Below are 22,561 nucleotides of genomic sequence, written 5' to 3'. Positions count from 1 at the left end.
GCAAGAAATGGGAATGAAATTCAAACATCTGGGCATCGTTACTCAACCGGAAAGATTGAGAAACTTGATTTTTTTTAATTCCTGTAAATCCAAAACACGCTTGAAAATCATGAAACTTGGCATGGTGTCATGACATGGCACCAACATGCTGTGGTAATTTTTTTGACCAAATTGGGACAAGCTTTGGTATAAGCTTCTTGCAAACCGGAGCTTCTCTCGAGAAGGCTCGTGGTTCCGAGAGGGAACATGTCACCTCCGTGTGCGAAACAACATACACTGCCTTCTTTCACCTTAATTTTTTTTACACAGGTAGATTAGACCAAATAGAAGTATTGTGCTAAATTTTGGAATTATTCCGGGTTCGTTTGGCCTTTTTTATACATTAATTGAATTTCTGGGCATTTAACGTGCATAATTTAAATTTGAACTACAAGCACATGCTCCAGTGCACCAAAGTTGGTTGAAAAATTGCAGGTGTGTCCTTGGGTGAATTTCTAGGTCCCATGCAAGAAATGAGAATGAAATTCAAACATCTGGGCGTCGTGGCTCGGCTGGAAATATTGAGAAACTTGGTTTTTTAATTCTTGTAAATCCAAAACATGCCTGAAAATCATGAAACTTGGCATGGCGTCATGACATGGCACCAACATGTTGTGGTAATTTTTCTCTCCGATTTGTGAAGGCGCACACATTAACAACAAAGTCATTTTGGAACAAGTGATGTCACGTTACAAATTGGAAACACAAGTATTATTGAAACCGTGGGCGTTCTACTTACCATTTATGCGATGCCATGTGTCCCCTTTTTTATTGTCTAGGAGGTGCTGTGCAGGGTAGCTATTTGAGTACGGGAGGCGTGCGATCATACCCCTGCGTGTGCTCATCGGGAGGAGAGCCCTTTGACCTCTATCCTCTGCACACCTCCCTCCCAACGGCTCCATTAATGGTGCCCGAGCCCCCGTTTCACGGCGTGGCTATGTCTCACTGGACTGAGATTTAAGAGAGAAAAAGGAAATCTGAAAAGAAAGTTTTTCACGGATCTTGATGTAAGATCTGACGGACCTATATAGCATCGAATGCGACTTATAGCAAGACTGATGAATATCAGGACGATGACAGTACATAATAATTGTCTTACATATTTAGGAACATAATTAAAAAAGCCACATGCGGCAACGCCCAAAATATACAAGGGCAAAAGAAGAAGGAAGACAACGATCTGGCTCGCTGATGTCTACTTTCTTGATGTGTTGCTGCAGGCCGCAGGGACTAGTCTCTGCAGCGAGCGGCGATGAGCTCTTTCTTGTCCTCAATATGTTGCTTGAGAGCATCCACGGATTCCTCCACCAGCCTTCTGTCCTTGATGCACAGCATGTCATTCTCGTCCATAAGTTTCTCGACGATGACGCCGGTCCTCTTCAACAAGGCAATGGTCTCCTCCTGCTGCTCCGCACTTCCGACGATCTTCGCCCTCAGCAGGTCGCGCTCGGCCCGGAGCTTCGCATTGCTCTCATTTAGTTGCCGGATGACGCCGGTAGCTTGTTCAAGCGAGGCTTTCATGTCGTCATGCACCCTCGCCCAGCCAGAGATCTGATCCATCTGGCTATGGACGATCGCATGCATGCGCCTGTAAGAGTCCTCGCCTGCCCACGAGATATTTTCCCAGGCCGCCACGACGCGGGAGGACATCTCTGCTGCATTCGCGGCGCGGTGGGACATCTCTTTTGCTTCCGCGGCACGACCGGACTAGTCTGCTGCATCGACGGCACGGCGGGACCTCCGTGCTGTTCGGCGGCGCGGTGGGACCTCTGTGCTGCTAGGGCCGCGCGGGGGACATGCCGGCTGCTTTCGCGGCGAGGCGGGAGATCTCTCGTGCTTCCGCTTCCATGCTCGCCTCTCCCTGGTGGCAATCTCTCGACCCAGAACTCACGCTGGCCATGGCAGGCGCAAGGGAACGATGATGAATGACTTGTTTGTTTTTGTGGATGAGGAGTTGATGAGGAATGTGCAGTCATCTTGGAGTCGTAGTATTTATAACGAAGTACTAATACGCTCCTAAGTGGGAAACCGTTTAGGTTTTGATCGGTGTGAACAGGTTTGCAAGTAAATATAGCGTGGTAGTAATTTGGAATGTGACAGGATGCAGGCTCAAAATTTACTGACGGTTCTAAGTGCGGCACTTTTCCTGGAAGGCGTAACTTTCTCGGTCGCTTACGTGGCGTTTGCACCATAGGATGCATCGCAATAGGCAATGTCAGCACACGTCTTGTTCCAACAACCATGCGCGGTCGTTATTACCATCGCGCACGCTTCTTTTAATTAGAATGTGTGCCTGTCTAGCGCGCACATGTTGATCTGTCTAATTGTTTCTGTTTGTTGTGGCTAACCGCAAACAGTTCATCCGTGTGAAGTGTATGCCATCAATTGCAGACACTTTGATCTGACTGACCATTTCTGTTCTGTTGCCTAATCGCAAACAGTTAATCCTTCTGAAGCATATGCCCTCAATCGCACACACCTTTATCTAGCTGTCGTTTCTGTTGTTGCTCCTCATCACAAACAATTCATCCGAGTGAACCGTATTATGTATATCACACACACCTTCATCTGGCTGCCCGTTTCTTTTGTTCCTCCTCATCATAAATAGTTAATTGAACTGAACCGTATGCCCTGCATCGCGCACGCAACTAAAATCTGAACCGTGCTTGATGCATCCATCATCGCAAACATTTTGCACCTTTTTCGATGATTTTTTACACCACCATTTGCGATTATTGCATCGCACACAATTTCGTCGAAGGGTCTCTGATCATAGTGTCACGTTAGCAGCATCCTGCAGTAGTGCATGTTGCAAGTAATAATGTGAATTTGATATGTGTTCGATATTTTGATGATATGTATGTTGTGATTCCCTTAGTGGTGTTATGTGAACGTCGACTACATGACATTTCACCATCTTTGAGCCTAAGGGAATGCATTTTGGAGTAGTTATTAGATGATGGGTTGCTAGAGTGACAGAAGATTAAACCCTAGTTTATGCGCTATTTTCATAAGGGGTTGATTTAATTTGAATCCATATGTTTAATGCTATGGTTAGATTTTATCTTAATACTTCTTTCGTAGTTGCAGATGCTTGTGAGAGGGTTAATCATAAGTGGGAGGCTTGTTTAAGTAAGAACAACACCCAAGCACCTGTCCAACAACATATCAAATTATCAAAGTAGCGAACACAAATCAAACCAACATGATGAAAGTGACTAAATGAAATTCCCGTCTGCCCTCAAGAACATTTTACTTATTATCTGAGATCGTTCCAGCATGTCCTTTTCTACAAAAAGGATTGGGCTACCTTGCTGAACTTATTGTTACTATTGTTACTTGTTAGTTGCTACAAATTACGTTTCTATCAAACTACCTGTTACCGACAATTTCAGTGCTTGCAGAAATTACCTTGCTAAAAACCACTTGTAATTTCCTTCTGCTCCTCATTGGGTTCGACACTCTTACTTATTGAAAGGACAAAGATTGATCCCCTATACTTGTGGGTCATCATTTGGGCCAAGAGTATATCCACCAGAGGGGGTGAATGGGAGATTCAAAAATTCTTGCAAAAGTTGAATCAAACCCAATCAAAGCAACAGAGTAAGTTCGGTAGAGCAAGAGGTAAACAGGTAAATCAGAGTGGAGCAAATCTTTCGAGGAAAGATGCTATAATTGTTCGTGCATAGAAGATCACATGTTTAACTATCACAATGGTAATGATGTAAGCTAACAGATGAAGTAACATGAGATCAATACAAACTACAACTATGGAACTGATAAAAGAGCGAGCAAAGCAACCAAGTACTGAAATGAACGAGAACTAACTGAAACGAAGCGAACAAAGAATGAAATAAACACACACACTAATAACTGGTAGACCAGATAATTCTATCGGTACCGAGCACGAAAGTAAACTGCCGAATGAAAAGCAATAAAGTAGAGTGGACCACTGGTGCTCGATGGCGACAGAGAGATTTGGACCAGTTCACCCTTCTACCAAAGGAGTAGTCTGGTTGGAGGGGCTTGTGATTGAATACACGAGCAAACCTCTCTCCGTCCTATTCTCCTTCAACTCGGAGCTGATCAGACTCCAATTGATTTCACTCATGGTACTTGTCGGCGATCTCCAAACCTTCGACAGACTTCTTAGTGAACCATAACTACTCTTGGTTGCTGAAGAATTTGCTTGGTGAAGACAATTACTCTTCGTCACTCAAGCTGTCACTTATCCATCTAGAGAGTGCGCAGCTCTCAAGAGTAATAGGTACAAGGACCCTGACTCGGATCAACTGTGATGCTCAACCACTGTCTAAGTTTCGGCTCTTGATTTTCTCTCGGTGGATTTTAAACTCAAATATCTCAAAGAGGGGATGCTCAATCAATCTTCTTAGAAATCTTAAGTGGAGCAGCCAACGGGCAATGTTGGAGCGGGGTGACTATTTATAGCCGCAGCCTTCCCTGATGGGAAATGACCAAATTGGACATGTAGATCAGTCAATGGTCGAACGACACATTTCCAACGGTCGAATTCTGGGCACAACGATAGCATTCCTTACCGAGCAAGAAATGCTATCTCCTCAGTCTGAAAGATATCTCCTGCAACACCGAAGAACAATGTCTTCTTTTGATAGGTAATCATTAGAAGCATAAAGAGATTTCTCTCAGTCTTCCATAGGTTTCGGCTAAGCGTCATAGTGGACCTAAGATTAGAGAACCTATACCCCTCTTAATAGCACGAAGGTCCTACGACTCAAAAGAGAAAGACAAAAGAATAGCGAAATAAATGCTACATCCTCACTTCGCCTTCAATCTCCTCGATAGCAGTCCATTTTTCCTCGGACACTCCGAACAGATAATGCTTCACGTCAGCAATAATTTTTAAGGGGTCAACTCCTTCGGTAGAATCTTCTCGCATACATGTCTTCACAAGATGTAGCCCATCCTTCTTTGGAGCGCAGATATTCTTCGGTGAACGAATACATCATTCTCCTCGGGCTTGCATGGGCTATTTCTCTTCGTGTGCACTAGCAAACAAATCAGTCTATGCATGTTTCTGGCAACAATCTTCAAAATACAAGGGGGCAAAACATTGCACTAACAAGATCCCTCTCCCCGGAGCCACAAACGGACTTCAGATCAGGGTTCCCGACGAAGAACATGAGGTGGCGGTGGCTCCATATCATAAAAAGCGATGAAACTTTTTCTTTGTTTTTTTCTCATGAAGATGGAATATATAGTGTTGGAATTAGGTCAGACAGAAGCCCAGTGGCCCCACAAGCCTGGATGGTGCTGCTTGGGGGTGGTCGTGCCCCTGGGCTTGTTGGCCCTGGGTGGCTTCCCTCTGGTAACAATTTGCTCTAGTATTTTTATTTATTCCAAAATAATTCTCCATGAAGTTTCTTCCAATTTTGAGAACTTTTTTTGCACAAAAAACAACACCAAGGTAGTTCTACTAAAAATTGCGTCAGCCCGGATTAGTTTCACTCGAATCATGCAAATTAGGTGGCAAAACAAGAGCAAAAGTATTTGAAAAAGTAGATATGATGGAAACATATCAGTGACTGAAACACCACTCATAAATACCCTCCTCCACTTTTTGTTGGGACAATTACTATTGGGATACTTACATGAAGGTGCTACAATACCATGTGTGTCATGCGTATGTTATGTGCCTAATGGGAAGATGTGCTGATTGAAACTAAAAGAGCAAAATGAGAAATTACATGTTTAATGGATGGCTACTTAAAAAATTATAAGTGTTGCACTAGTGCACCGGTCTTTTGGGGGCTTAGCACAACGACTTCCCGACTGTCTACTACAACAAGATTTGCCCGACTCCTTTGAGGGAGAGGCGATGACAGCGGCGCGTCTTCGGCTCGCTCTAGTGCTTATAGTCGTCGCTAGGTGATTCATGGATCAGGTTGTAATTTTTATTACCTCTAGTGTTCTCTCTATTGCCATGATTGACGAATAGATTGAAAATTTCTCTCACAAAAAAAAACAAATGCACGTTCCATGAAATATCATTGTTGGAAAAAATGCATAAGCTCTAGAAAAGGCCGCAATAAGATACAAAGACGAAAACTTGATGACCATAAAGGCTGGTAAGAGAGAGAAAAAAAGGTTGTATATGAATGAAGAGCGAATATCAGCTCTCAATTAGCAGTTAAGAAAGAAAAGTTACCATTATTCTATGGAACTATACAAAGTCAAACTATTGATAGATTTGTTAAATTAAGTCATAGTCCACAGTCCACAATTGTAGGCGGGTGGAGAAATAAAGTTTCGAAACCGACTGGAAAAATATATCAAACGACGATAAAAGCAACATTTATTATCTAAAAATCTCTACGAATTACAGGCATCACCTGACACAACTTGTTACAATTAAGATCGAGAAATACAAAGTTAGATCATTTCAGCAGATAAGAAGATAATGCTGGACCCAAAATCTCTTTCAGCCAGTAAAAATATATTAGTAATAGCTATGGATAATAACTATTTTCTCAAATATTCTTATGCACACATACTAAATACAGGCAAGATGGTTAAGCTTTGTTTGAGAATATGTACACATGATTCGATATAGCAAGAATTATATGTGTCTCCAACAACAAATAGAGCAAGAAGAGTCCCTCACCAAAACAAATAACACAACAAAAAGAGAAAAGCCCAAAACAAACCCCATCTCATCAAGGACGAACAGAGGGGAAGCAAAACCCTCGTCCTCCCCCCTCCCTGTCGTCCGCAACCAGCCAAAGCCAATCCCAAGTCGGGAGCCGCAACCACCTGCCGCATCAGCCGTCGCCGTCGATGGAGGCGGACTACTACAAGGTGCTCGGCGTCGGCCGCGGCGCCACCGACGACGAACTCAAGAAGGCCTACCGCCGCCTCGTCATGAAGTACCACCCGGACAAGAACCCCTCCCCGCAGGCCGACACCCTCTTCAAGCAGGTCTCCGTGGCCTACGACGTACGTCCCTCCCTCCCTCCATTGCCGCCGCCGCCGCCAAGAACCCTCTGAATCTGTCGCCTTACGGTCTCTCTCTCTGTCTCCTCGCAGGTGCTCAGCGACCCGGATAAGCGCGCCATCTACGACCAGTACGGCGAGGAGGGGATCAAGGCGGGCGTCGCCCCGCCCTCCCCCTCCGCCGCGCACGCGCACGGATTCGGCGGCGGCCCCGGGTTCCGCTTCCATCCGAGGAGCGCCGACGAGATCTTCCAGGAGATGTTCGGGGGTTCGTACTTCGGGCAGGGGCCGCGCGGCCCCTGGAGCGGAGGCAGCGCTCCGCAGTCTGTCCCGGGGTGCGCCGCCAACGCTGCCGCCGCCGCCGCTGCAGGATTCTCTCCAGGGTCAGGGGAGGCGTCCGGAGGGTCGGCGAGGAAGGGAGCGGCGATCGAGCGGCAGCTAGCGTGCAGTCTGGAAGACCTGCACAAGGGCGCCACCAAGAAGATGAAGATCTCCAGGGATGTCCTCGACTCCGTCGGGTGAGATGGATTATTTTGCTCTTTCATTCTCTACTCGTCTTGTTTCTAGACTAAATTAATCGGATCCATTGGTAATTAGTTTTTAAGCATAGCATTGTGATATGATAATTAATTTCAGTCTGATAGTGGTAGCAACGTTCTTGCCTCTTGGTATGTTTCTTTTCCATGCAATTTGATATGCCTGTGTTGGCTAGAGGAAAGTCTGTGCCTTTGTGCGGTAGCTCTTTCTGTCACCGGCTGACTGCTATTTCTAAATAGTCAATTGATCGAAGAAAATAAGGGCAGCAAAAATTAAGGACCTAAGAAGGAATGGTTGAGAAGGGAGGAATTTGATAAGACATGTTGGATGAGAGTAGAGGAGAGAGGGTGGGAGATTCAGAGCAACACTACCAACTCAAAACTGACATGTCATGTAAATCATAGACGGACCTTAGTGTGGGTAGGTCCATGATGCTCCTGTTGGAATGTAGCCAGTGTTTAGGATATCGGTAACCGGTTGCTGCTCGGTTGGGGGCCGAGTGGAGATTAATCGGTTAATCGGCCTATTAACTGAATTTATCGGTTAGGTTTAACGAGGGCTATATCTATATATCCTAGGCTACATAGCAACATGCACTGTACTAGATGTCTAGATATGTTATTGTACACATTAGTAGCAGCACAACAACATACATACACATCATTACCAGGAGAGAGGAGGCTCCTGGAGGAGGGGGGAGGCGCGGGCTTGCTGACTTCACCGGCGGCTAGTTGGGGCAGAGGCGGCTGCTCCTCTAGGACAAGGAGTGGGAACCTGAACACCTAGATCGCGGGGCGGCTGGGAGAGGGGAGGGGAACAGGCTACATTTTGGGCCAGATAAGCTATGTACCTCCTCTGGCAGTTAATCGGGTCACCTGATAATTCGTCCTTTTATCGGCTGTCAGACCGATAAATTGGTTGAACCATTTAATGAGCCAATTAGGGGTTATTTAATTTGGTGAGGTGCCGAGTAGCAGTTAACTTGAATATTGGCCCGTATTTTGAACAGTGAATGTAGCCTCTCAGTACTTCCCCCTACTTATTATGTAGTTGTATATTTATAGACAATGACCTAGATGCCCGAAAAAAAGCATGAGCTCTAGGCTCTAGCTCTTATTGGTGTGGTTTCTAGTTGGGCAGTTTAGACCTTATCAATTAACTTTTAAGTTTGAGCAGCACATGACATACACGATTTCCTTGGAGTGGGCAATATGCTTTTGTTATGACATTGAGATGCTTACGTGGCTCATACTTATTTCTCAATTTGTCTGGAAGAATTTATTCATTGTCCACTGCTTATATCACTATTTTTTTCAATGTACTACCTCTGTAACAAAATATAAGACGTTTTTGCAGTTCAAATTGAAATTTGAAAGGCAAAAACATCTTATATTTTGATACGGAGGGAGCACTGGATTAATCTGATCTATGTGCAACCAAACACGGTGTCTCTGTCTTCTAGTAATATGATACCTTGTCTTGAGTAAAATCATAAATTCTACTTTGACAACCTTTCCAGTTTTAGAACAAATCCTCCTTTTAGGCACTTGGGCAGAAAGCCAGAAACGAGTTAGTCTATAAATAAGTCAATTGTTAGTGTTATAGCTCTATAGCATTTACTGGTACCTGCACGTATCCTTATGTGCCTTTCTGTTTCCATTATATTGTTTCTCATTACCTAATGTATTTGCTCATAAATAAAAAGGTCATTACCACCTTCCCGCCTAAAGATCCAACACGGAAACTGTTTGAGGATGGAATTTTTTCATGTTCATAGCACATTCTTATTATTGCTGCAATTATGGATTCTCTTAAAAAACGAGTTTGGAGGGTTTTACCTTTAGAATCTAATAAGCGAAAATGCATGGTGGGGGCATAATGAGCTTCTTTAATAAGCTCTCCAGTTCATAAATAAGGAAATTTTTAGACGGTTACATGGTTTTTCAGGATGTACTAACTTCGGCCACTTATTTCTGGTAGTGTTATGTATAAAACAGAATAAAATTATATACTCAGGAAAGTACTTTTAGAAAACAAATCTATGAGTATGGTTTTGAAGTTTATAATCCAAAATTTTAAAATGGTACTCCCTCTGTTCACTTTTATAAGGCGTTGAAGACATTTCAGACAGCGTGCAAAGCAGCCCATTTTCAGTTGTCTGAAATGACTTACAAAAGTGAACGGAGGGAGTATTACAAGTAAAAAATAAAAGAATGTTTGAACTAAGATATGTCCAGAACATCACTTTTTAATGAACTGGAGGGAACAATAGGCTAAGGTCTCAACCTTCAGTGAGTTAAGTCATAAGCCCAGATCCTACTCCGTACAACAGATATCACAGATGTTAGGGCTCTGACATTTGAGAGTGATTTAGTAAAGATCATCAGAGGTAGACGGTTTGTTTTAACTCAGAACCCAGAATAGTTATATTATGGTGTAGTGTTTATTTTCTGAGGTGTTTGTGTAAAATGGTTCAGTACAACAGTGCCCTTTTTATGCTGTGTTTGGCATCGAGGTGGATTGTGATAATCCAGCTTTTGCCTATTTTTCTGTCTGGCTGACCAACTTTATTCAGCTTCCGTGGCTATTTTTCCACAGCAAATTATATAAAATAAGTTCATCACAATACACTTAAGCAAACCGCAAACAAGCGTGGGTTTCTGCCATGCAGACTGAGTCTTTGACGTATACACACCTATCCGAGAACATGAACTGTGACGATTTTGAATTGAAGCGACCAGGTCATGTCTTTGATGTAAAATATATATTTTTGACACATATTGAAGGACAGTAGGTGGGTTTTTCTTTGCTCCAATGAACATATGTATGACGAGTTGGTTTCTGGGTTCCTCGCAGAAAAACAATCAGTATCTGGATAAGTATAATTGTTTCAAGGAAGGCCAAATATGAGATGTTGATCACCTAACCTATTATTTTCAAGGAAGTTTATTACAACATAGATGCACACACTCACACACCACACACATGGAGTAGAAATGCTGCCAATGCATGAGAATTGCTACTTGTATATAGGTCCACTCTGCACCAGTTTACCTAGCACATTTAGTTAGCAGGATGGTATGTAGCAATTGTTTGAAGTTGCCTATCCCTGTATGCTTTGCTTGCACTTCCTCCCCAGTTAATCGATGTGGACGCAGAGGGATTGATAGTGAACCAGTTCTTCTAAAAGGTACTAGTAAATGCGCACGTGCAACGCACGTTAATATTTAGGCAATATATTAATTGCACGCGGATATTAGGTATGTTATTATTTGTGTGTTAATTGATTAGTGCAATATTTGGTATGATATTAATTGCACGTTAAACACGTTGAATGCTCGCCATTGGAGCAATCTAGGTTGTTGGATTGACTTAGTTTGATGGCCGAGATCAGTTGGATCTGCCCCTTTGGGTCTTTTTATATTGGTATAGATATAGATATAGATATATATGAAAAAGGAAACAAATATACATGGTACTATAGAAAACTGGAACTTAACAAATTGTACAGATGCAGCTTGTTTGCCCTTGTTAAGGTATTCTGAAGTGATGCATATCTGCAGTATAGCTTTGCCTATCTGTGATTGATGATTATAGCAGACAGTATTTGTGATTCTAGGGTATTCATTTACGACACACTGCATGGATAAGGCTTCCTAGTTTCGTATGTCAAGTTGGTATGATGCCCTAGAGTTGCTAAAGTTTTAATTTCCAGACAAAAAAAGGATCTCATTATTTACATATCTTTCTTTTTATGGAGACATATGTTGATGTTCCTTTCTGCAGGAAACCAATGAGTGTGGAGGAGATCCTAACAATTGATATCAAGCCTGGATGGAAGAAGGGCACAAAGATCACCTTCCCCGAGAAAGGCAACGAGACACGTAACGTCATACCATCAGATCTCGTGTTCATAATAGAAGAACGGGCACACCCGAAATTCAAGAGAGATGGGAATGACCTTGTTTACACGCATAAGATCTCCCTCGTGGATGCTTTGACTGGCTGTGCAGTCCAGCTGACAACTCTGGATGGGCGAAGTTTAACCGTTCCCGTGAAGTCTGTCATCAGTCCCACCTACGAAGAAGTTGTGCAGGGTGAAGGGATGCCGATCACAAGGGAGCCGTCTAAGAAAGGTAACCTAAGGATCAAGTTTCAGATCAAGTTCCCCACCGCTCTAACAGCTGACCAGAAGGCAGGGGTCCAGCAACTTCTGTCTTAGCTGTTCGTACAATGTGAGTCCACGTTCTTTTCCTTTTGTTGAGCAGTTGGGAATAGACGGTTGACATGGTTACAAGAATTGCTGAATGTAAAATCACTATTTCATGCTAGTGTAAAGCGCATGCTTTCCGTACTGTTTCCAGCTTGACTCTTGATTGCTAAAATGCTAACTGCTGACATGCTAGCAGCTGTTCGCCTAGTAGTGGATCTGCCTTCCTCTTAGATTATCTGATGTTTCTGAAGTTAACAATTGTGGGGTATTATTCAGATTCTTAGTTTCACATTTGCTACGGGATGTGATAGTTCCTCTTATCGTGTCCCAGTCTTCTTGGCCTATTTTTTTCCCTTCAAAATTACCATGTTTCTCCTTCACAAAGATTTTGCTATGTTTATTCAATAGAATCAGGCACTGACTGGGTCTTATTTCAGCCTATGTTCTGAGTGAAATGCTTACTGATCTACACTCTCTGTTTCCAAATATAAGTTCTTTTAGAGATTTCAATAGGAACTACATACGGATGTATATAGACGTATTTTAGAGTGTAAATTCACTCATTTTGCTCCGTATGTAGTTCACACTGGAATCTCTATAAAAAGACTTGTATTTAGAAACGGAGGGAGTATATGGGTGAAACCTGAACCTGAGGTTTCATCCAGTTCAACAAGATAACTTGACTAGATTTTGCCGCCGCTCTGCATGGACTGGGATGTCTTTCATCATTTGATTTTGCTGTTACATTAGTTTTGGTGTATGCTGTTTCCGATGATCACTGATCTTGGTCCAAGAGAGATAGACACGGGCCTCGTCGCGTCGACGATCATTGTCGGTGCAGGATTTCATGTCGATAAACAATGATTTCTGGGCGCTTTTCCATCAGATAACACTGGCAACAAAATGAATTTCTTTCGTAGTAATCAGATGGTTGCTATCGGTAGCGGGACCACCAGATCTAAGGAGGGAAAAGAGCATGTGTTTAGACCGGGGGGGGGGGGGGGGGGGGGGCATATTTTGCTTTCCCATTGTGCCTGCCAAGCGATTCTTTTCTCATCCTAATCATTCTGAAAAGTACACCTTTGGCTGAGCTGCGGTGCCGCATCGGCCAAGAAGAAAAAGGAAGGCGATCGCCGGCGTGCGTGGCTCCAATGGATTTTTTGGGTGAGCTGGCAACACGTAGAACATGTCCTTCATTCGTCTTTTTTCAACAAAAGATGTGATTGATGCACGCACATGTCGTTGACAAGCGCCGCTTTAGGAGCGATGGTGTTCACGTGCATGCGATAGAGACCGGGAATATTTTGTTTCTTGCATCAACTGGACGGATCGCGGCAAATTCTTTCCTCATGGACTTCTATTTTCTCTTTTTTATGTTATTTATCTATATTTCAAAAAGGAGAAAGTGGCACCGGCGTCTGCGTTCCAGAAACTGCTAGTAGTACAACCATTACCATCGCATCTCCTCGTCTTGGGATGTATCCTGATTCTTTTCTCATCCTAATTCTGAAAATTACACGTTTGGCTGAGCTGCGCTGCGGCATCGGCCAAGAAGCAGGACGACGATTGCCGGCATCTTGTTCCAAGGGATTTGAAGGAGGACAACAATAATAACAAAGTTTTTAGTATCAAACAAGTTAGAATAGATTAAAGGTGAAGTCTATGAAATCGCGCAACCAATTCATGGTTCTGCCACATGGATAGCAAGCTTATACGTATCTTTGTTCATGGCTAGTTCTCTGGTGATACTTCATTCCTCCAGATCTCTTTTACCGACTTCTCCCATGCCAAGTTCGGTCTATTCCAACCTCTCTTGACATTATCAACATGCTTTAATCGTTCGCTATGCACTGACGCTTCTGGAGCCTGCGCTGAATATGTCTAAACCATCTCAGACGATGTTGGACAAACTTATTTCAATCGGTGCTACCCCAACTCTATCTCGTATATCATCATCTCAGACCCGGTCCTTTATTGCGTGGCCACACATCCACCTCAGCATGCGCATCTCCGCCACACATAACTGTTGAACATGTCATTTTTAGTCGGCCAACACTCAACGCCATGCAACATTGCGGGTCGAATCGCCGTCCTCTAGAATTTACCTTTTTTGTGGCACTCTCTTGTCACATAGAATACTAAAGTTTGGCGCTATTTCATCCATCCGGCTCTTATTCGATAGTTCACATTTTCATCAATATCACCATTCTTCTACAACATTGACCCCAAATATCAAAAGGTGTCATTTTGAGGCACCATCTGTCCATCAAGGCTAACATCCTCCTCCTTCTCATGCCTAGTAGTACTAAAACCCCACCTCATGTACTCGGTTTTAGTTCTATTAAGTCTGAAACCTTTCGATTCCAAGGTTTGTCTCCATAGCTCTAACTTCCTATTGGCCCCCGCCCGGCTATCATCGATTAGCACCACATCATCCGCAAAGAGTATACACCATTGGATATCTCCTTGTACATCTATCGTGACCTCATCAATCACCAAAGCAAAAAATATAAGGGCTCAAAGCTGACCCCTGGTGCAGTCCGTTCTTCATCAGAAAGTCATTAGTGTCACCGCCACTTATTCGAACACTTGTCACAACATTATTGTGCATGTCCTTGATGAGGGGTAATGTACTTTGCTGGGACTTTGTGTTTCTCCAAGGCCCACCACATGACATTTTGTGGTATCTTTTTGTAGGCCTTCTTCAAGTCAATGAACACCATATGAAGGTCCTTCTTTTGTTCTCTATATCTTTCCATGAGTTGTCGTATCAAGAAATGACTTTCATGATTGACCTTCTAGGCATAAAACCAAACTGATTTTTGGTCACGCTTGTCATTCTTCTTAAATAGTGCTTAATGACTCTCTCTCATAGCTTTAGTGTATGGCTCATCAACTTAATTCCATGGTAATTAGTACAACTCTGAACATCCCCCTTGTCCTTGAAGATTGATACTAATATACTCTATCTTCATTCTTCCGGCACCTTGTTTGCCTGAAAAATGACGTTGAAAAGCTTAGCTAGTCATACTATAGCTATGTCTCCGAGGCCTCTCCACACCTCAATGGGGCTACAATCAGGGCTCATCACCTTGCCTCCTTTCATTCTTTTTAAGGCCTCCTTGACCTCAAACTCCGGGATTCACCGCACAAAACGCCTGCTGATATCATCAAAGGAGTCATCCATGTCAATGGTAGAGCTCTCATTCTCCCCATTGAACAACTTATCGAAATACTCCTACCATCTATGCTTAATCCCATCGTCCTTCACCAGGAGCTGGTTTGCTCCGTCCTTGATACATCTGGCTTGGTCAACATCCCTTGTCTTGCTCTCTCGGATCTTGGCCATCTTATAGATGTCCCTTTCGCCTTTCTTCGTGTCTAACTGCTGGTAGATGTCCTTATACGTCCGACCCCTTACTTCACTCGCAGCTCGTTTTGCAGCCTTCTTCTGCATCTTGTACTTCTAGATGTTGTCTGCACTCCTACCTAGGTATATGTGTCTAAAACAATCTTTATTCTCCTTAATAGCCTTCTGGATATCATCATTCCACCACTAGGTATCTTTAGTTTTGCTTCTACTTTTCTTGGACACTCCACACTCCTCTGAGGCTACCTTATGAATGCAAGTTGCCATCTTCGTCCACATATTGTCTGGATCACCTCCTTCCTCCCAAGGGCCATCCTTAATGACCCTCTCTTTGAACGCCTGAGGTACCTCCCCCTTGAGCTTCCACCACTTCATTCTAGCGATTTTGACTCGCTTATCCCTCTGGACACGAATCCGAAAGCGAAAGTCAACCACCACAAACTTATGCTGAGGGACAATACTCTCTCCAGGTATCACCTTACAATCTAGGCACGCACGCATGTCTTCTCTTCTTCAGAGGATGAAATCAATCTGACTAGAGTGTTGACCACTACTAAAAGTCATTAGATGTGATTCTCTCTTCTTAAAGAGGGTGTTAGCTACGATCATGCCATAGGCTAGAGCAAAGATTAAGACATCTTCCCCTTCTTGATTCCTGATGCCGTAGCCAAATTCCCCATGCACCCATTCAAAACATGTGTTAGATGTACCCACGTGCCCATTGAGGTCTCCTCCTATGAAGAGCTTCTCACCAACTGGGACACTCCTAACCATGTCCCCCAGGCCTTCTTGGAACTCCCCCTTAGTGTTCTCATTGTAGCCTACTTGCGGTAACATTGAGAACTAAGTCCCCAACTACGAGCTTGAACAGGATAATCCGGTCCCCATGTCTCTTGATGTCTACCACTCCATACTTGAGACTCTTACTGATCGAGATGCCTACTCCATTTCTGTCCGCGGATGTCCCCGTGTACCACAGCTTGAAGCCGATATCCTCCACCTCCTTCGCCTTTTGTCCCCTTCATTTGGTTTCTTGGACGCAAAGGATATCAACTCCTCTCCTCACCGATGTATCAACTATCTCCCGAAGCTTACCTGTTAGGGCCCTACGTTCCAGCTACCTAAGCGGATCCTCCTAGGCTCGGCTAGCTTCCTTAACGCTTGGTGCTCATCGAGTCAAATGCGAAAAATCCTTACTCATTTTCACTACACTCAGGATGCGCCGACCCGATCCTTGCTCACTTGCCACTGTATCCAGATCAAGATACGGCGCATCACAAGGGGGTGACGACCCGACCCTTACCCATTTGCCACCATACCTGGATTCCGATGTGGCGCGTCGCTGGGTGGATTACGCCCCAACAAAAATCAAGAGACATGAAATTTGAAGGAGTGGGAAAAAAAGATGTGACTGCTGTCACACATGTCTTTGACAAACGCTGGGACGGAGCGATGGGCGATCTATCTTGTTCACATGCATGCGACAGAGATCGGGCATTTTTGTTTCTTCAATCAACTGGACGGGTCGATGCATCTTTGAGGCTGTTTGGATTGTGACTATTTTTGCCAAATATTGCCACATGATTTTTGCTACACTTGTCACACTTGCCTTAGTTAAGTTGCTTAAATTGTTAGCCACACTTTGGCTTGACTAAATGAATCTTGCCATACTTTTTGTGTCTATGACATATGGGGTTTACTGTTCATAAAAAAAATCCGTGCCTTAGGTATGGCTAGAACCAAACACCTACCTAACTTGATCAAATTTTTCTAAAATTAGGTGTGGCTGGAAACCAAACCGCCCCTTTATCTTGGCAAATTCAGGCCACACTTTTTTCCTCGTCGCTATCCATCATCTTTTGGACTTTTTGTTTCTCCTTTTTATATTATTTATTTATTTCAAAAAGGAGAAAGTGCCACCGGCGTCTGCGTTTTTAAAAACTGCTAGTAGTACAAACATGGCATCTCCTCGTTTGGAGATGTACACCGTTCTAATTAAACACTCACCACCAGTAAGCCATTTTTATTGGAGGCTCTATGATGCCGATTAACTGGTGGAGGTACCATCATCATCATCTGTCTTCATGGGCCTTGAGCGACTCGACCTGGCTCTTCCCGCGGGGGCCGTTCCGCCGGATGTAGAGGCGGTACTCGTCGAAGGTCATGGGCTTGTACAGCGCCGGCGTCCCCGGTGACACCAGCTCCGCCATGGGCGCCAGCGGCAGGTCGCTCCTTGGGTTGTAGAACATGGCCACCGACAGCCGCTCCGCGTCCGCGTTCACCATCACCCGGTGCTCCACGCTCCGGTACGTCGTGTTCGTCAGCACCTGCGTTGCATTGCATATCACACGTCCAAACCATAAATAAATCAACAAAAAAGCATAAATAGATGCAGTGGACGTGACAAAAAACCACCGAAAAACGTAGCCTACTTTTCAAAGCTTTCAAGACGGGAATGATGATCCGTGCACGTACCGGCCTGGCAATGGAACAGTAAGCGCCGTGGTCCTTGGGCCGGGCTGGCTGGTCGGTCGAGCCAGCGGGCAGCGGCATGTGCCAAACGTGCAGTTCTTTCTTCTGCTGACCAAAATAAATCAGCAGAGGGCAGCAGATGGGCGGTGGCGTCCGTGTGCTGCACCAGCAGAGCATGCAGATTGCAGGGATCCTCGGACAGCTAGCGAGGCTGTCTGGCTGGTTGGACCCCGCCATATGGCGCGCTGGTGGCCAGTGGGTCAAGGTCAGATCTGAGGGGACAAATGGCACGTGGTTTTGCATTTATCACTTTGCCCTAGTATTCTCATGCTGTATCGTTCCATGCAAGATCCGCCCGGCCTTCATTGCCGCCACCTTGATACGAGTAGATGTCATCGATCGGTCCTCACCCATGTGAGAGATGTTTCGTTTATTATGACAATATATCTTGGACGTGAGTATGTGATCCCGAGCTCCGGTGACCTCGGATGAACAGTAAAATTCAAAAATATAATCTTGCCCTAGTATTTTTTTGAAGTTTACTGTTTATGCGGGATCACATGAGTACTTTCGCAATATATCGACCGTTTCTATACCCTGGATTTTTTCTCTAAAAACAACATTATATTTTATCCAAATCAAACTGCGAATGTGATCCGACCATATCTAACTTCTGATTTCCACAACCTTGTACTATTTGACGAGCTCAAGACACAGCACACCACAGCTACTTCCTCCGTTCCTAAATATAAATCTTTGGAGAGATTCCACTATAGACCACATACGGAGCAAAATAAGTGAATGTACACTCTAAAATACATCTATATACATCCGTATGTGGTCTATAATGGGATCTCTACAAAGAGATATATTTAGAAACAGAGGGAGTATAAGTTAGATCCACGGAGCTTAAATGAAACTAGCATGGATTGTCTGAGTTTCACCGGCATGCACGGAGCTCGATGTGTAGGCAAGATTTCGGCCACATCCAGCCCGGTTCCTTCAGATTCGTTTTCTTGAATACAGTACTACATATGCCTGCCTCTACGCCGAGCGAGAGTGCCGTTTCATGCCTCCTCGCGTAGCGATGGACCACGGTAGTACTCCTACGTAGCGCGTGGCTCGACTGTGCATGGTACGGGTACGGCACCATCGTCCAACACAAGCCAGTAAAAACGCACGCGACCGTGTTCGTGCTACATGCACAACCACAACCAGACGAGATGTGTCGTACCACTACGTGCTGTATCCACGCCTTGGACCAGCCAGCCAGCCAGCCAACACGGCCGGCCGGTCGGTCGGTCGGGCCATCCGTCCGGTTTTAGCAACGCCGTATCAGCTAATCGAGCATGAGCTCTTTTTTCTCAACTTTTTTTTAGGGGTAGCTCTTTTTTCTTAACTGAGAATCAGGCATGGGCTTTCAAAGAAAATAAAGTAGGCGACATGGAGAAAAGTGATATACCCCGACGTGTCATTTCATGTCATGTCAAGATGAAATTACGGCAGGAAAGCATGGGAGAACCGAATCAGCCGTGAGTGAGCCGGCACGTCAAGATCTGGCTAAATATTATACGGACTCGATAAATAATTGCGAACGTACGTAGCACGTTGCCGCCCACATGACATGACTGCACGGCTGCACGTTGGCGCATGCCTAATCAGGAATACCCGTCCCATACTGTGCTGACTCCGCCTCGTGATCGGTACCCTACGTAGCCAATCCCCCGATCGGTGGGGGACGGGAATCGACGCATTCATTTCCACCGATCGCACCACACCCTGTCATTTCCACTAATCTCACCTAACGGCTTGACTCATTAACCTAAAAACTGCTTCATCGCTTTAGCACGACTGTTCATTCCAAATTACTGCAACTACTTTCTACTCCTCACTCGCGAAAAAAAAACTACTGTACTTTCTACTACTGCATGGCTCCCACGTGCATATTACTATGTAATAAGCCGACCGGATAGCACAGCTAGCCGGTGCAGGTGACGCCTGACCGTCGGATGGCTCCAAGTCTCCAACCGACGGCTAACTAACGTACGACGTCGTGCGGCGCGTGACCGTCGGAGGGATCCAATCCACGTACGTCGGGATACAGCTTCGGTGCCTTAAAGACATATGCCTTTGGATCACTGATATGTGGACTAGCTATCTATTGGATCCACATGTCATAGACACAAAGGTTTGTAGATGCCTTAAGACATCGAAGCATCGTCCCGTATGTCGTCATGCATACCTCCGCAGAGCACGTGGAAGCTCGCGTCCGAGAACACAGTGTAATATAGGCATATAGCTATGCAAACCGACGCGGCAAGTTGACCCCGGAAAGTAATACCTCTCACACCTGACGCCGCCGCTCTCATCACTGCTTTAGTTAGCTTTCTATATAATACCATGTTGGTACGTACGTACGTATTAGTTTCTCGTACGTAATAGTACATAGGGACACGTCATGCCGCTGGCTGACAGGTGGGTGATAGGGCCCGCGGGTCAGCGGGAGAGCCCGGCCAGCGGCGTCGAGGGGCTGCCGTATACGTACGTGGCGACGATATCTCCCTTTCGCCACGCACGGCGATATAGATATGGGAGGATAACGGCAAAACGGGCACGTGCTTGAAATGGACACGTGACGCATCCCTGACCTACCACCCCTACCCCTAGCTAGCCTAGCGAGAGGCTCGGGCACAGTGATGGCAGCGCCGCTACCACGACGTCGGCATCACACTTCGTTTCAGCAAACGGAATAGCACAGATCAAAGCAGATCACGGCCGTTGGAGTCGTAACGTATAGCGCTCTAATGGCGATCGATGGGTGCCGTCACGTATAGCCCATGGCCGCTCGTCCGTTTTTCCGGCTGGGATGAGCGCCCGCAGGTTCGTGGCCACCACACGTGCCTAACTACCGGCCGCAAAAATGGCAGAGAAAACAAGTAAAGTAAAAGAAAAGCGGCGTGCATGTGTGCAACATGCATGGTGGTTGTGCATGTGTGTGTGCGCGCGCGCGCGCGCGTGCTCGGTTTTTAGCTGTTGGTACCTGGATCTGGTCCCCGACGTTGACGATGAAGGCGTCGGCGATGGGGTCGACGGTGACCCACTCGCCGCCGCGGCCGCGCACCTGGAGGCCCCTCACGCGCTCGTCGGCGAGGAGCACCGTCATGCCGCCGGGGTCCGAGTGCGAGGAGAGGCCCAGCGTCAGCTCCGGCTGCGGGCACCGCGGGTAGTAGTTCACCCGCACGCACACCCCGGCGCCCTCCGCCCCGCCGAACTCCTCCTGCAGCCTCCCCGGATTGACGCCCAGACCAGCCGACATCGCCGCCATCAGCCGCTCGCACAGCGAGGCCACCTCCCTCCCGTACTCCTCCGTCGCGTCCCTGACGACCCGCCAGAATAATGGAGGTTAGGCACACAGTTGCACCGGCGGGCTTGGCTGACTAGAGTGTGACGGTACGGATGTATGTACGGACGGGCGTGGATTACCGGAGGTCGGGAGGGAGGTGGGGCCACTTGTCGGCGGCGGAGAGGCTGCCGGGCGGGCGGAGGTGGAGGAAGTAGTAGTCGCCCCAGTCCAGGACGGCGCCCCTCTCCACGCCGAGCCGGCTGCCGTACCCTTCGTACGTCGCCGGCGAGTTGGCGTACCGCTGCTTGGCCTCCACGGGGAGGCGGAAGAACCCGCGCCACGCGGCGCGCGCGCGGCGGAGGAGGTCGCGCGGCACGCCGTGGTTCACCGCCTGGAAGAAGCCCCACTCACGGCAAGCCTCCGACACCGCCCGCGCCGTCGCCGCGCTCCCGTCCGGCGACGAGAGGTCCACCACGGGGATGCTCACGCTGCCGCTGGTGGTACCGTCGTTGACGGACGGGCGGTCGTGCGCCGGCTTCACGTAGCGGTCCGGGATGGTGGCTGCGCCGCTCTCCGACAGCGACTGCACCCGCACCACCGGCTCCGGCCAGCCTGCGGCTTCCATGGGGCGCCACCGGCTAATAAGCTCGATCGTTGCCGCAATGCCGCTCGGCCTTCTCGTCGTACTCGTGGCACCCGGGTTCGCTTGTATATATAGGATCGGTCGCCAGCTCTGCCTTTTTCTCCGGTTTGTCTTCGTGTGTGCTTGGGGCGGTAGTGTATACTTACATGTTTCAACTACAAATTCGTTAGATGGCAGTTGAGATCAATCAGTTCGTTAATCCGTTGGGTTAGTTACATAGTTTATGCACCTCGCAAAGAAAAAAAAAACCAGGAGTACATAGTTTATGCAAGTGTTGCTGATCGGCGTGGAAGCCGGGGAGTAAGGCTGGTCGTGATGGTAGTATCATGCATTCTAACTGGCAATTTTGATGAGATGTCGTAGAATTAAATGAAGAAAGAGGGAGTAAAATATCATATCATGATACCGTATCATAATAAATAACATGCTAGTACGTGTCGTGCATAGCAATAAATAAAGTACTCCCTCCGTCTTATAATATAAAAGCGTTTTTTACACTAGTACGGTGTAAAACGCTCTTATATTATGAAACGAAGGGAGAACTACATGATACTAATATATGATATTATGTATTAGACTAGCCACAATAAGAGTTAATTACATCCGTAATACATAAAGTTACAGTGCGGTAACAGAATGAGGTAAATACACCGCAAGTCATAGAACTTGCACGCGACGATCAGTTTGATGCATAAACTTGTAAAATACATGTTTTTGGTCATCTAACTTGTCTTTCCGTTCATATATGATGCTTTCTACCGTACCATGTGCACGCAAAAAAAAAACATGGCAGGGCCCCACTATCAGGGGATGAGGCAATGGGTAATCCGCGTGCACTGTTATTTTTCTAAAGCACCCTTGCATTTTATTTATTTATGCACAAAATCCTCAAATAAAATGAAAAGTGCTAGAGCAGCAGCAGGATTCAAATACACGCCCCGCTAACTTAGATAGCCACTTGACCTCCTTACT

General features: G+C 45.9%; 2 protein-coding genes across 3 annotated transcripts; one reads left to right on the top strand and one right to left on the bottom strand.

Annotated features, from left to right (window-relative positions):
• The first annotated feature begins 6,716 nt into the window (after positions 1-6,716).
• LOC125546597 (uncharacterized) lies at positions 6,717-11,911 on the top strand. Its single transcript, XM_048710797.2, has 3 exons — positions 6,717-7,014; positions 7,105-7,529; positions 11,335-11,911. The coding sequence occupies exons 1-3, from the start codon at positions 6,856-6,858 to the stop codon at positions 11,768-11,770; spliced, it is 1,020 nt and encodes a 339-aa protein (XP_048566754.1). The 5' UTR covers positions 6,717-6,855; the 3' UTR covers positions 11,771-11,911.
• A 5,147-nt stretch (positions 11,912-17,058) lies between these two features.
• On the bottom strand, positions 17,059-21,670 carry LOC125546584 (jasmonate-induced oxygenase 1). Of its 2 annotated transcripts, XR_007300655.2 has the most exons (4): positions 21,087-21,670; positions 20,644-20,980; positions 17,607-17,978; positions 17,323-17,458 (listed from the first exon to the last, which is right to left on the bottom strand). XR_007300655.2 is itself a non-coding variant. In XM_048710795.2 (3 exons), the coding sequence occupies exons 1-3, from the start codon at positions 21,569-21,571 to the stop codon at positions 17,204-17,206; spliced, it is 1,077 nt and encodes a 358-aa protein (XP_048566752.2). In that variant the 5' UTR covers positions 21,572-21,653; the 3' UTR covers positions 17,059-17,203. The 2 variants fall into 2 exon arrangements, 1 of the variants encoding a protein (XP_048566752.2); XM_048710795.2 differs by lacking the exon at positions 17,607-17,978 and having other exon boundaries at positions 17,059-17,458; positions 21,087-21,653.
• Between the last annotated feature and the right edge of the window lie 891 nt (positions 21,671-22,561).

Source organism: Triticum urartu, chromosome 1A (assembly GCF_056163025.1).
Source record: "Triticum urartu cultivar PI428250 chromosome 1A, HENAU_Tu73, whole genome shotgun sequence".
Lineage (NCBI taxonomy): Eukaryota > Viridiplantae > Streptophyta > Magnoliopsida > Poales > Poaceae > Triticum > Triticum urartu.
Note: the sequence above shows the minus strand (reverse complement) of the source record. Positions and strands in the feature narration are given on the sequence as shown.

Excerpts from the sequence above, each read along its gene's own strand:
- LOC125546597 (XM_048710797.2), top strand. The coding sequence starts at position 6,856 with ATGGAGGCGGACTACTACAAGGTGCTCGGCGTCGGCCGCGGCGCCACC. Across the intron at positions 7,015-7,104 it reads AGGTCTCCGTGGCCTACGAC|GTGCTCAGCGACCCGGATAA; the intron begins GTACGTCCCTCC and ends GTCTCCTCGCAG. Across the intron at positions 7,530-11,334 it reads GATGTCCTCGACTCCGTCGG|GAAACCAATGAGTGTGGAGG; the intron begins GTGAGATGGATT and ends TCCTTTCTGCAG.
- LOC125546584 (XM_048710795.2), bottom strand. The coding sequence starts at position 21,571 with ATGGAAGCCGCAGGCTGGCCGGAGCCGGTGGTGCGGGTGCAGTCGCTG. Across the intron at positions 20,981-21,086 it reads CACCTCCCTCCCGACCTCCG|GGACGCGACGGAGGAGTACG; the intron begins GTAATCCACGCC and ends GCGGGTCGTCAG. Across the intron at positions 17,459-20,643 it reads ACGTCGGGGACCAGATCCAG|GTGCTGACGAACACGACGTA; the intron begins GTACCAACAGCT and ends AATGCAACGCAG.